This window comes from Penicillium diatomitis (genome assembly GCF_028827545.1).
Source record: "Penicillium diatomitis strain IBT 30728 chromosome Unknown utg000017l_segment0_segment0, whole genome shotgun sequence".
Classification (NCBI taxonomy): domain Eukaryota; kingdom Fungi; phylum Ascomycota; class Eurotiomycetes; order Eurotiales; family Aspergillaceae; genus Penicillium; species Penicillium diatomitis.
In genome coordinates this window covers 264476-278421 of record NW_026623190.1, presented here as the reverse complement: position 1 = coordinate 278421, position 13946 = coordinate 264476, and the positions used below count along the sequence as shown (strand labels likewise).

Genomic DNA, 13946 nt, shown 5'->3' with positions numbered 1-13946 from the left:
GTATCTCTTCTCACCTTTTTCACTTCAAGTGGCCCAGAATGAATATCCCGATAGCTACCTGCTGGCAAGATATGCTAGTACTTGGCACTAAAAGGTTTGAAGACACTCACGCACACCTCAGTACCTAGGTAAGCAATTCCGTAATAGGACATGTCATGATACTATCAAGACATCCAATTCTCATGAGCAGGTACCAGCAGTGACCGGATCAGGACCGCAGAATGCCCAACCCAGTTCAATCATCAACATATCTCCGCTGCAGCCCGAATACCCCCGTCACTACTGGAAAATAACCAAGTTGATGGAATGCAGCTACAGACGGGAGGGGTAGCCACATAATATGAGAGACGGGTAAGCGTGAAATTGACTACCGGAGAGAGATTCTATCTAGGCTATGGACTACGGTGAGACGGCAGTATCACATACCATCTGAACACAAGCCAGCATGACCAGGCCCTTAGGTAGCCGAGCACAAATGGTCACAGATACTTGATATTCCATACCAACGCGTCGATTGTCGAGCTGGGCACGACCCGAAGACAGCATATAACCGCATCACGCCTATCAACAACCACCTACAGCTCAAGCCACAGCCCTACAGACACACGACATACACTGCACACCCGGCATATCCCGCATCTCAGTGTGCCGTGTGGCTATGCCCACCTTGGCGCTTGGCTCGAACATCGCTGCCAAGACCTAGGTGGGAACGACTCATGTACTGTGGGGAAGAAACGTGTGGTCTTGGCTCGAGTTATGACCTGTAGTTGCGACGGATGTTTGAAAGTAGCCTGATCTCTGCGAATGCCGAGTCTCAGAGTTAATGTCGGTGCCTAGTTGCTGGATTCGGTTGAGCGGTAAGGAAGTGGAGAGGTGAATGGATTGTACGGTAGATACTAGACACTGTCTACTAGACAGTGGACACTACTAGAGAGTGGACACTACTAGCGAGTGGACACTACTAGAGAGTGATGTGGACTCTGCCTAAGATGTGTTAAGATGGAGCGGTGAGATGCTATTGAAAGATCAGGTAGTTTCATGAGTGTGAAGTCATGTGGTCAGGGCTGGTGATTCCGCACCCATGGTGACAAGATGTATGCATACTGCATATTCATACTACGGTAGTTGATTACTTCATGTTGGTCTCAAAAACATCCGATGTAGAAATGGATGGTAATCGATCAATAAGACGCTAGACTGGGTTCCAAAAACAGCGCATTTTTCGAGAACACTACTGACTCAGTAATGTGTCATGCCGATCTAGGCTGAAGTATAATGTCAATGTCCAACTATGTACCTGTGCAGTAGTAGGATCCTACCTACCTAGCACCAACTTACCTGGTCTCCTAGATCACGGACCGGATTGGTCATAGAATGCTGCATAATTCACTCCTCGGTCGGACTGCATCTTTCACGACTCATTAGACGAGTATTAGCATACTAGTGGATCTACTGCCGTACACATACTGCCAAGGGCTTAGCCCAAATTGCAGACTCATAGGGCTGTGCCACAACACGCAGCCAAGGATATCAATCCTCCAGAACTACTGGCTAGTAGCTACTAGCTACTAGCTAGTACTTAGTAATTAGTAGCCACCGACTACTGCTCAATGTGACGTACAGTGAGTGACTCACGACTACTACACGGCACACGCATCGGACTTCTCCCCCAATAATCGGGCCTCTGCGCTGTGCCGCGGGGACCAAGACCAGACGTTTCTCTCTTACTTGACTCTCACCCTAATACTGGTCGACTACCGGGTTTCTGAGTCATGGGTATCACTGTTGTATTCGTGATAGTTTGTCCCAACTCAATGAGTTAATGGAGCCTGGAGGGCTCTGCCCGTGCTCGGTCTCACTGCCGATCTCGCACTGGCACTGGCATTCGCCTGCAAAAGTGCGGGGTGCATGGTGCAGGTGGAGAGCACGGTAGTACGGTACATACGGAGGGATGAATTCCGAGTCTGCGCTCTGCAGGATTCAAGGCAAGTCAGTCATGCATGCATGCATGCATGCATGTGCCATGTATACAGAGAGGTACTGATCTGCGCGTCAGGTATTGGCTGGGACATGGCATGATGGCACTGAACAGGTGAACACTGACCGCTGGCTCAGTGGCTAGCAGCTACTCATCGCGGGACGTATGGTAGATATCTCAAAAAGTGGCACATCAGTAGGTGCCTTGTCGGATATGACAAATGGCGAATCGACCTACTGCACGTACTATACGTCGAGCATTGTCACACCAGTAATCTTCCGAACAGAGTAGCATGTTCGGGTCAATTGAATTCATTCCATTCGTTTATAAACATGGACCTAGCAATAAGACAGCATCACTGTCATCAAAGCAGCAGGACCACAAGTTCCAGCCAGGTGCCGACTGACCACCAAACTCCTACCACCCCAAAAAAGGAAAAACCTTCACCGTCCGTAAACGCCTGGCAACACGACCCAGCAAGCCCGCCTGTATACAGTATGAACCCAAAACTTGCTCCACTGATACCCCACTATGAAGCAGGCACACAACAGGTGCTATTTCCACCGGTGTATCACCAAGGAGCAAGTTGACAATGTGGGGACATTGTGAAAAGAGAAGCAAGAAGCAAAAGGATAGAGAAAGAAAAAGGCATGAGTCTTCGTTGTATTGGCGTGAGAATTCCATAGCAAAGCTCCAACCAAGCCCCCTAGTAAACCAAAGAAGAAGCAAAAGAGAATCCTAGAAGTAACAAACTGGAACGGGCACGGGGGACAAGACATGCCAAGTTCTGAGCGCAGACAGAGGAACAAACAGGCACTTCGCTTGTAACATGAACAAGGGCACCAGAAACAAATGAGAAGTGGAATCGCAAAACCGCGAGGCAGGGGAGTGACCGAGCCAGAAGAACGCGACCAAGAGGAAACCATTCCGGAATTGGGGATGAGGGGGGGAGGGGAGACAACTCATATCCAGACGATTCAAAAGGAGGAGTTCACGTACGTCGATCATGTCATCATTAAAATAAGGAGGAAAGAGTGGAGCAAGGCGAAGCGAAGGGAAAGGACACAGTGAGAATTGCGAGCAACTTCATCACGCTTGATGGGGGTATGGATCGCGCGAGGGAAACAACCAAGATGAAACAAATGAGGAACGACCAAAGCGCCTCGATGAGGTTTCTAAAGTCCGAGATCACCTGTCCGCAGAGGCAACTCTGACCACCAAAGCAACCATTGAATCAATTCACCGACTCTCATCCCTTCAATCCTGGCCCCCAAAAAACCTTTGCTTTTTCTTTCATTTTGTCGTTTCAAAAGCCTTCTTCGCCGGCTTTGCACAGCTTAATTTGGCGAACCCACTCGGACTTGAGGACCTGTGAAGCGTTGATACGGCGGGATGGATTGGGATCCAAGATGGAGTAGATGACATTCCGGCATCGGGCCTGAGAGAAGTAGGATGTGTTAGTATAATGGTCCCTCTGAGACAGTCTGTCAGGGTCACCGTGGCACTCACTCGATGTAATGTCTCGATCGGTGCGTATCCATCTTCGTGCTTTCGTCCTTCCAGGTAACGCTGGTAGAACTCATCCTCGTCTCTGTTCGCCACACGCCACAAGTGTCGGCCTGTTCTCATGGCCATATAAATCACACCGGTGGCCCAGAGATCGACGGCACGGGGATCAAATTCTTTCTCAATGTACTCTTCCGGCGCGATATAAGGGGCAGATCCACAGAGACCCGCAGTCATATGGGCTTCTTTCTCCCATGCCATCCGGAAACACTCGCCATTACCGAAATCAGTGATCTTCAAGGCGCCGTGCGTAGTAAGCAGCAGGTTCTCGGGCTTAAGGTCGCGGTGCGCGACACCCATCTCGTGCATATACTCAACACCACGCATCAACTGCTTGAAGAAACAATCCGCTTCGGCCACTTCAAGCTTTCCGGCTGCCAAAATCAGGGTATACAGGTCCCCGCCCGCGCAGTACTCCATGACTTCACAATAATCACCCTTGGCGTCCTGCAGCAAGTCCAGGGTGTGAATGACGTTAGGATGGCGGAGGGACGACGAGATGCAGAACTCGGAGGTGAGACGCTTCTGGTATCTCTTGGCAGTCTCCTGTGGTCGGCGGCGGAACTCCTTGACGGCATAAAGCTGTTCGCATTTCGAGTCCGTGGGGTCGACCTTGTGAGAAATTCGGACGATACCGAAAGCTCCGCGACCAACGACCTCCTGACACTTGCCGTACTTGTCGACCAGGGACGCGGTCGCATTAGGGCCGCACTTCTTGTCGGACGCCAGCTTATCGCGCTCGCTCTTGAACTGATCAATCCAGGTCGACATCAACGACAATTGCTGCTCGTCAGCGTGCTCCTCGCCCTTCTTCCTGCCTCCGCCAAGCATATCTTTCAACAGGTCGGTGAGTTTTTCTTGTCGACGAGCGCTCCGGAGATGGTGAGCATGGGATCCACTTTCCTCAGGAAGCGTCTCGAAGCGTTTGTGTGGCTGAGCGCCATCTTTCTGCTCCTTAGTGCTAGATGGTTTCTTTTTTTGTCCATCAATTGGCTCGTTCTTGAGAGAAGGCTGACGGGAGGGGGCGCGAGATGATGGTTGAGAATTCGTACGGGACGCGGGCTTGGAGGTTGGTCTATCTTTGTTCTGGGCCTGCACGCTCTCGGTGCTGCTGTCGGACAGATCGCGATTGGGATCATGATCCCTGTTCATGGCATGCTTGCCGGAGCTCGAGAACATTCGAGACAGACGCGAGGCCATACCTCCTCTGGAGGTAGAAGTGGGAGCTTTACCACTGGGAGTGGACGTGTGGACCGATGGGGCCGGCGAGGCCGGCGCGGCCGAAGGAGGTTGCATATCCCCGTTCGGTGGGGACAGGTTCATACCCGCCAGGGCTCGGGTTACCGAAGGATCTGCATCTCGAGAATCTACTGAATGTTGAGATGTTGCGGCGGAGGAGACTGCGGACGGAGCAGGAGAAGCAGAAAGCAGAGTCATGTGCGGTGACTCTTTGGGGGGGGGGGGGAGGGAGGAGAGGAGAAAGAAGAGTAGAGAAGAGGGGAAGAGGAGGACTGTGAGGATCTCACAGAAAACCACCCCTTAAGAGGAATGTAGAAGAGAAGATGAAGAAAGAAAAACGAGCTACGCCCGCACGAAGCAAGAAGCTGCCGAAATGCAACCAGGGTCGCTCGTGAGAACTCGCTGCTTTCTTGCAAGAAAGAAAAGCGAGATGAGGTGAGGTCCGCGGGAAAAAACGGTGGTGGGAGGTTCGGCAGTTGTGGCCTGAGGCACCCAAAACGTGTATCAGTGACGAAACCGACGTTGCGGGTAAGCAGGCTCGTCTCGCCGGGTCAAAATGGACGCTAAAAGGGCGAGACACGAATGGATTCTTACACAGGTTGAGCGTTTGTACAAGTGATGAGACAATGAAAAGCAGAGAGCAGCACCCAAGGTTGTCGAAAGGAGTTATAATTCTAAATCAGAAGACAGCCAGAAGGGAGGGAAAAGAAGAAGAGGCCGGAGAAATGGGGGCAGATGGTCGAGCAGATGAATAAAAACTGGCGATACTGCACTTCCGAAGGTGTCAACGGAACAAGCAGGGGAGACCTTCAACGTGAAACCAATTTACCGCGGGTCAAAGGACGTAAGACGGTAGTAAGATCTCAGAACCATTTCCTCTGCCTACTTACATCGAGGCAAACCGTGTAATTTTGGAGGAGGAGGAGGGGGAGGGCGTCCGAGGTTGATTTGGGTAATTCTTTTTTTTTATTCTGATTTTTAATGTAATATTTAATTTGACCCTTTTTTTTCACTGGTTCCCACCATCAGAAATGAATTATTAAGGCTGAGGAAAGCAGGTGCGGCCACGATTCGAATGTGCTAGTACCGGGCAGGGCTTGGGGAAGAGACTAAAGGTAGAAAGTACCTCTAGAACTGATGCCTGAGCCCCTCTAATATGTGGGGAGGCTGCGTCCGCGGGAGAGATGGGTCTCCTTCCAAGGAAGTACCCGATACCTCCAGAGAGACAGATCGGGGGGAGAGATCGAGGGGTGGTGCTGCTCTGGTCTCCTTAGCCAAACGGGCCCCCCGAGTCCCAAAAGATTCCCATGGTCACCGGGCCAAGCAGGCAGTAATCGTGGGCTCTCAATGACCGCCGGACCAGTAACGAGTCCTGCGTATGTTGGACGTATTCGGTAATTTAACTTACCAGAATACTCGAGCGGTACCGGATCTGGCGTGGGTGCTGAGTAATTGCCAGCGTTACAGCGACCGTCGAGCAGCGCCGTGGATCTCGTCCCATTCCCGGTGATGGTGAATTTAGTCTCGAATGTGAGAGGATACTAGTACTCTAGTGACTATACTGTACTACTGTGACATTACTAATGATCATCATCTTGCTAGCCCTCTCGTTCATCTCACGCTCCTATCTGATCTAATCCCGTCTCACAGCCTCCTTACTTACGATGACTTAATCTCAACCGATTGAAGCCTACTGAATTGCCACCACCCTCGGATCATTCGATGACATGTTCGTCGGGCGGCAGTCAATCAGCCACCAGATCCGTAAGATACATGAGCAGTTGCCGATCTATGTCTTTATGACTGAAATGTGCACCCGAGGTGTATGTCAGTCTGATATATCGTGAACCGTCATTTGCAGGGATCACATTCGAACTAGTAGAGAACTAGAGATGGATGCTGTACTGGACTACTTGTGTCTAGCTTTGCCGAGTAGCGCCCGTTCAGTTCTGTCAATGGCTCCATTTCCTTCCCAAGGGAACTCGCCAACAAATGGATATCTATCTGAGAGCTTTACAAAAGCCCGTGGTGGAGGAAGAACATGAGCAAGTTGGAAACTCATCGTGTACAGCACTTGAAGTAACTAAAGTTATGAGCTGGTGCGAATCAGTGAGTCGGAAGCCAGTCATCTGTGGCGGATAGTAGGGTGTTTGATTATGGGCTCGTATATTATCAACGATTCAACAGTAATGGTGAGTAAGGGGGTCACGGTGAAAACTCATGATGTAGTACCAGTACCACGCCTATTTAGGTTGAGGTCTCCCTCTTGGGGCTACATAACTAAAGGTGTGTTTGTTGCCATACTGTAGGGCGAGACTGGGGGAGCAAACCACTTTGAAGTTTGTACGAACAATACATCAGGACTTGATCCTTGCGTCACAGTGCCTGCAGCTTCTAAAGTGCGTGATTAAATGGTCCCATAGAAAGCGAATGCGTAATCAGTAGGATTTTCCTTTGCTTCTGAATCTCCTCATCTTTCCCCTCTTTCTGCACGCTTGCCGACACTCTAGTTCTCGGTAGGGTAGTATATCAAATCATCGACTCACAAGATAAGTGGCATTCCTTGGCCGTGATTTGACACCACTTGAAACGGGCATGCACTATGCACTATGCATCGAGCTCGTCTGCTTTCAAATGTTGTTTTTCTATGATCGAATTCTCCAGCACCTTGCTTCTTCAGGATCCCACCGCGGATGGATTCTTTCTGTAACGGCCTCTCCAATATGGTTCTCAATTTCTCTCGTGAGAGTCATGACTATGAGTGCTGGCAATCCCGGTACTCCGATCGCTTTCCGTGTCCACTTCTACAACCTGCAAGTCACCACCCCGCTCACTATTCTTGTAGACACATTTGTACTACTGCAAGTACATCGACGCTTTTGACCCATGATCAGCGACTCCAGCTCTCTTCTGGTGGCGCTCTATCTAGCGGGCGGTAGCACCCTAAAGGGCTAAGAAGCAATTGCGCTGTGCGTTACTCACCAAGTTGCCGGTCCCCAAGGTACGGTACCTTTCTCCTCATGAAATGACAGGCCCGATCGTCCTGTGCTTGCTCCCACGACTGTCCTACTAGCAGTACCTTAGTAGTGGCCACTGGCCACTGGCCAGAGTAACATTTCCTGCATCCTGGTTCACATCAAAGTGAGCTTTCTCGGGACCCTTCGGACCACCCCCCCCCCCCCCCCCCCCCCCACCAGAACACAGATCAAGATCAATGACAACATGCTGATGTGAACTTGTGAAGTAAAAGCCTTAGTTAGTAACTACTTACTACTTAGTAAGTTGGTAGTGGTATTGGGCTGATCAAGATTCTAGCAGAGTTCGTGTTCCTGTTGTTTTAGAGGGTCTTGGACCGGCTTTCCGACGTTTTCTCTGCATGTTGCCATGTTGTACCAAGTGTCAACCGAACTCTCGAGTCGCGGTGACGTCGGTGCTCATCCTTGAAGAAGTCTCGTGGTGATAACGTCAGGGCATGCAGGTGGGGGAACTAGAACTGGAACCGCAACGGGAACATGGCTGATAAGATCTTCTTCCATCACAACTACCTAGATTTGAGTATCGAGTGGTTTTCTCCAGATGGGGTGAACTCGTTGATCAGAAGGTCACACTGTACATGATTTCACCGTCCTACTGCCTATTCCGGCCACTGCACACTCTGACAGTGAGTACTACCTAAAGTTTCTCAGAACGTACAGTGTTAGTTAGTACCTGTGGTAAATTGTAACTCCTGTCTCCGTACTAGCCTTCACACATCTATCTGAAACATGACACTAGACAGTCATAAATCTCAACTCCACAGCATCATCCCGCCACGATCCAAATGCCGCGCGCATGGTCCAACCGCGAATGAGGCTGTGCACGTCGCCAGCATTGCCATGCGAGAAATTTTGATTCGATCACGACCCCCGCAACAACACGACGAGCCAGCGCATCGGGTGCACCTTGTGGCGTCAGACAAAAGACTTGTTCTGTGCTGGTATTGTAATCCAGAGTGAAAATAAGCTATCTCAACTTTCAAGTGCTCAACGAGTCAACGCTGCTCACGTGCGCAGCCATCAATGGCCGGGAGCCAGAGTGCAAGATGTGTCATGTACCTGGCTGTCTACCTAGTACCTAGTTGTAGTTTCATGCTCGATGAGAAACATTTTCCCTCTGCGATTATCAAGCCTTGCGCCAAGTTTTGAATTATTCATCTGTAGCCCGCTTACTGATATATGGGAAACATCAGATACATTCAAGGCTGAGGTTGTATTGCGTCAGACACAGCATTCGTTGATTCAAACCATATCATAGGCGGTTTTATGTCGCTCAAGCCGCTTGAGATGTCACACAGCCCCCGGCCCCAAGCATACGCCAAGACAACGACCATAATGAACATCAATGAAACCTTGGTCAATATCGAGGCTATGAACCTGGGAAACAGATGATCTCCAAGATAAATGCATCACCCGCCAGAAAATGAACAAGCTTGATTTCTGTCGCATATGCGATGAGCGCGAGTAAAGCTTCCTTTTGACTGTTCACGATCTGGGTAATGAGTATGATGAGAGCCTTGAGAATCTTTGCGATATCCAAGTCTTGGCGTAATATTTAGGTAGATCTCGTAGCCTAAGTGTATGACTATACAGAACTTCAGATATCGGAAGGGGGGTTAGTGGAAGAAAATATAGCAAATGGTGAACAGCTCCTCCAAGTCTCGTACGGAGGTATTACTCACCAGGGATTAGTAGCTATCAGTGCCTGAAACTGGACCACTGAGTGCTACACCATTGATGAGGAGTACGGCTGCTAGGTCACATCGCATCACCTGCATACACTATGTATACACTATGTATACATTATGGATGTCGTCATTCGTCGATCTATCTGTATCTTCAAATCTTGAGATCGCGATACTATACTGCTTTAATGAATTACCCAAGTCCCTACTTACCTACCCGGTGACATACGGTATTCTCAATAGGAAAAGCTCAGTCGGTTCTTCTTCACCCCACGTTATACAGTAATCCCTCCTTTGACCTGACTACCCCAAACAGGTGATGTGCATGAGCGGCTACAGTCGCTTATTGATTTTATACTTTGCTTTGTTGTAGTGGTCGACCTGATGGGGCAAGCCCGGCTCCGCGGACACCGAATCGAACCTAGTGTGTTTTTGAATGAATGCTTTGTCCCATGTGTTTGGGAAGACCATGGAGTGATCGCCGCTCATTCTGGAAGGATGGATATGTGTGAATGGGTTGGACACAATCTTGACACGCACTGATGCACACTCACGCACACGAAAAAGTCAGTGGATATTGATAGTGTCATATGATCAAGCGCAAGATCTGAAGTATTCCATGCGAGCTGGAAAGCATGTGACAGTTTCCGGGAGAGAATGTCCAGCAGTCACACCTCCCATCCAAGAATGGGGTTTCAATGATCCTGATGGTTGGCATCGAGGTACACGGCGAATAACACCATTGACCGAGTGGGATGAAAATATGAAGAGAGATAGACAGGCTCCCAGGACCGTAAGATTTGAACTGGTGCCCGTAGAGCTTGGTATTGACTGGATTCTGTCTATCCGAATGCATTATCGTAGCTGTACACTGTCGCTATAGAGCAATGTCAGAAACATGCCCACGATCGACTCCAACTTGAACGTCGAGGACACAAATATACAAGCTCGGCTACATGCCGTCCAGCTGTGAGCTACGAGACCGATGCGCTGGTTTACCCCAGGTCGGGGGATTTTTCGGAGACGAAGCTGATCCCAAGTCGAAGAGACTGCCATTCTATGATATCGTCTCAAACCATCACGCCGGTTGATGACACTCCTGTATGACAGGGCCAAGTCAGCAAGCCCTTTGATCACAGCAACTACTGCGAAACTGATCACTTGACACTGATGTCTCCCGGCGTCTCTGTTTGGAGAATGTCCATGATTACGGGGCGACAGCCGAAACTGCAGAGACTGAGAGTCGTGACTCCCTCAACCCCACAGGAACGAAACTGGGGCCGGAGGGACATCCTCGGCGAGCTTGAAAAGTCGGGGGAACGCGTCCAATTTGGCTAAGGTGTGGCACAGGCCACCTGGCTCCGCTTAAGGCCGCCGCAGAATAACGATCTCCACTTGAGACTTGTGCATTGAACGAGGTAGATGGAAGACGGAACTCGGAGGAGAAAAGGACCGCCGAGTCCTAGTTGTCCTGTACATGGTCCTGCCAAGTAACAAACTGGCAATGTAATGACACATACCGACAATGCTGAATGCATCATGAGATAGAGTATCACACAATACTGAGGACACAGATGCTGGTTTGGTGTATGGACTATGGTGGATGGATTAACTAAAGTGGCACTTACGTGGGTGTGAATGAGCAATTAGCCCTCAAGACTGGAGAGTGCAAGCGACAGTCAGCTTTTCTACAAGACTACTGCAGCTGCAGCACTGCTAGTGGTCTGGTACTGTATCGGCGTATCGTCGTACCATACCGGCAGCTCGTGTCCTCCCAACGCATCCGCTGGCTGTTGTCGGGGCCTGAGGCTGAAACTACGAGGGATTTATTGCGCACCAATGAGAACCGACACACTGGATGCCGAGTGGAGAGGTGATGGATTTTCCAGGAACATGAGGTCCGGCTCGTGCAGTACAGGACGAGTGGACTGGAAGTGGAGGTCAGTCGGAGTTGGGGACAGTAATAGTGAGGAGGAGCCAGGGCAGGTACCCAGGTGGAAAGGTTCCAAGTTCGAGTCTTGATTATTAATGCAGCAAGATTTTGAGTATTCCAGTATCTAACAGTATCACATACAGTGGGTAATATGAAATACATATACCCATATGATCGCCGTATCATAACAAGCCCGCCACCTGCCAGCACCTGGCACCCAGCGCTGCAGCCAGAAAGCGCAAACACCAAAGATGGCTCTCACCACCAAAAGTCCAAGTCCGCAATCGCACTACATGTAATCATACCGAGCTCTGTACAGAGACCATGCTAAACCGGTATACATCAATACAGCTGGTCATTGCTCCCCTCTCTCCATCCTGTTTCAAATAGTGAATCGAACATCTTTTCATCCCGTCCAAAAAGAAATTGCCTCTGATCGTCCCTCCTCCGGCCATTCGACCATCCCTTCACCCATGCATTCTTCAGATTTGGAAAAAGGGCACCAGTCATGCTGGAAAAAACCCCCCTAACGTCCAAGCTCAAGCCACCTCGTGCCACGAGCACGGGCGGAAAGACTAATCTCACGGGGATGTGTTAAAGAGTACAGTCTTACTGTTGATCACCTGTGGATCTCCTAGTAGCTCGACATTAGTCTCGTCTACTCGAATATGTCCATAATAAAGTCAACTAGTTCTATGTGACTGGGTGGATGTTCGATGATCCATATCACCTGCAGGTGATTCTCGTCTGAATTGATATCGCATACCAACGGCCCAGCAGTCCACGTAGGATCAATACTCAGAAAGTCAAATCAAAATACACGCAATATAGTCGAATTTCAAAATATATGCAGCTTACATGGAACCCGTCCCACTCCCACCAAATCAACCCAGCCCAATCCAACCCAACCAACAACCTGATATCAACTGGACGCAACCTTCTCTAAATGGCAAAACACTAAACGAAATAGAGACAAATTCATCCATTCATCCTCTCCCTCCTGCTCCGTTTTGTGACCGACGGCACGGCCAAAACCCATGCCCGGCGTGATCTTGCTGACCGCCAGTTTGGAGACATGCCAGGTTCCCCTCACGCTGCCCCTCTCACTTGACAGAAAGGGAACGGGAGTCGGAAATTCAGCCACAGATTGATTGATACCTATTACCTACTGTAGTACTCCCTAACTATGTCCAGGACAGGTAAAGTAGGACGAAAAGAGACCACGTTACTGTGGGGGGAGGGGAATGCTTCGCAATGGTTGTTATCTTGGTATTTCGAAGGATGCCTTGATTTACCAGGTAGTCTGTACTTTGAGGTTATACTACAGTACTACACAGTGCATACTGCCTGGACATTGGATCCATCGGTGCTTTTCTGTGCTAGACAACAGAGTGAGAATGCCTCTAAGCCAAGCTTGGTCGGTCAGCTTGGTCATCACGAGCGAAAGGCAAATACATCAACATGTGACCGTCGAATCAAGTTACATACGATGGTGTGTTGGAACTTGACCCCCCTCATCTCATCCACTCGATCTTGGCTGAAGTCAGATCTGAACAGATTTGATCAAATGGTGAACCGATAAGCCCATCTGCCCACTGCCGTAACACCATACTACCACCAACTGGACTCGAGTCCTCGCTTGCACGCATTCGAAGACCGAATGGAATTTTCCTTGCCCTGAACGTACACACAAGCTCTATATCAACTCAATCCCGAGCTTTCCACGCCTTCCTCTGAACGCCACACGTGCATCGATCTGTGGATTGTTCATAGCCCGATGCTTAGCTTCAGCTTTCATCTCGCACAGACAGACACGTAACAGTTTCGGCGTCCTGTCTATATTGAGCTAGCACATATCAGATAAAGGACTGGGATCGACGCCGTTGCGGTCAAGCTCCCGCTCCGATAGGAGTTTGGCAGTATAGCGTCAGCGACATTCGATGGGAGAAAATCCATTCATGTACCCGGGGAGGTTCAGATAAGGTAAGACGTCCCAAGGCTGAGACTCTAACCAGGACTCGAGTCAAGTCCATGGTGGAGATTCGAGTCAAGTGGATGTTGAACACTCCATTTAATTATTCTTCCTCAAAAGAGACATTGTCATGTGTTTGCAGCGTAATCCGCCTGCGATAGTGACCAGACAGAAACGCCAGGTCTACCTTCAACTATGGTCGTTCTCGACCGTCATCAAATCAAGCTTCTAATGCGAGGCTCTCAATGAAGTCTCAACTTGCCAATTTTACCCCTACTTACAGACGTCGTCTTGCTTATCATGTTGGGGAGATTCAAGTTTCACTGCCATGTCATAACCACCTTAATCTCAACCCCGGTCTATACAATCCCAGAGCTATGGCCCCGTTCGGCATTGCGCGTTTGTGGCGGAACATGATCCATGCAATACCTATGCATGCTGTATGTGCACTGCATCAGGGCTGCAATGCAGTGCGGCATACGGAGCCTCGGCGCAGATACACTCCCCCGAATCATATACCAAAACCGAGCAGGCGTTC

General features: G+C 49.7%; 1 protein-coding gene across 1 annotated transcript; it reads right to left on the bottom strand.

The window, feature by feature from the left end:
- Positions 1-3284: 3284 nt before the first annotated feature.
- Positions 3285-4981, bottom strand: N7539_009442 (serine/threonine protein kinase SAT4; the record flags this gene model as incomplete). The annotated part of the gene is made up of 2 exons (XM_056939037.1): positions 3285-3416; positions 3488-4981. 2 exons carry the CDS (start codon positions 4979-4981, stop codon positions 3285-3287), a joined length of 1626 nt encoding a protein of 541 aa, XP_056785759.1.
- Between the last annotated feature and the right edge of the window lie 8965 nt (positions 4982-13946).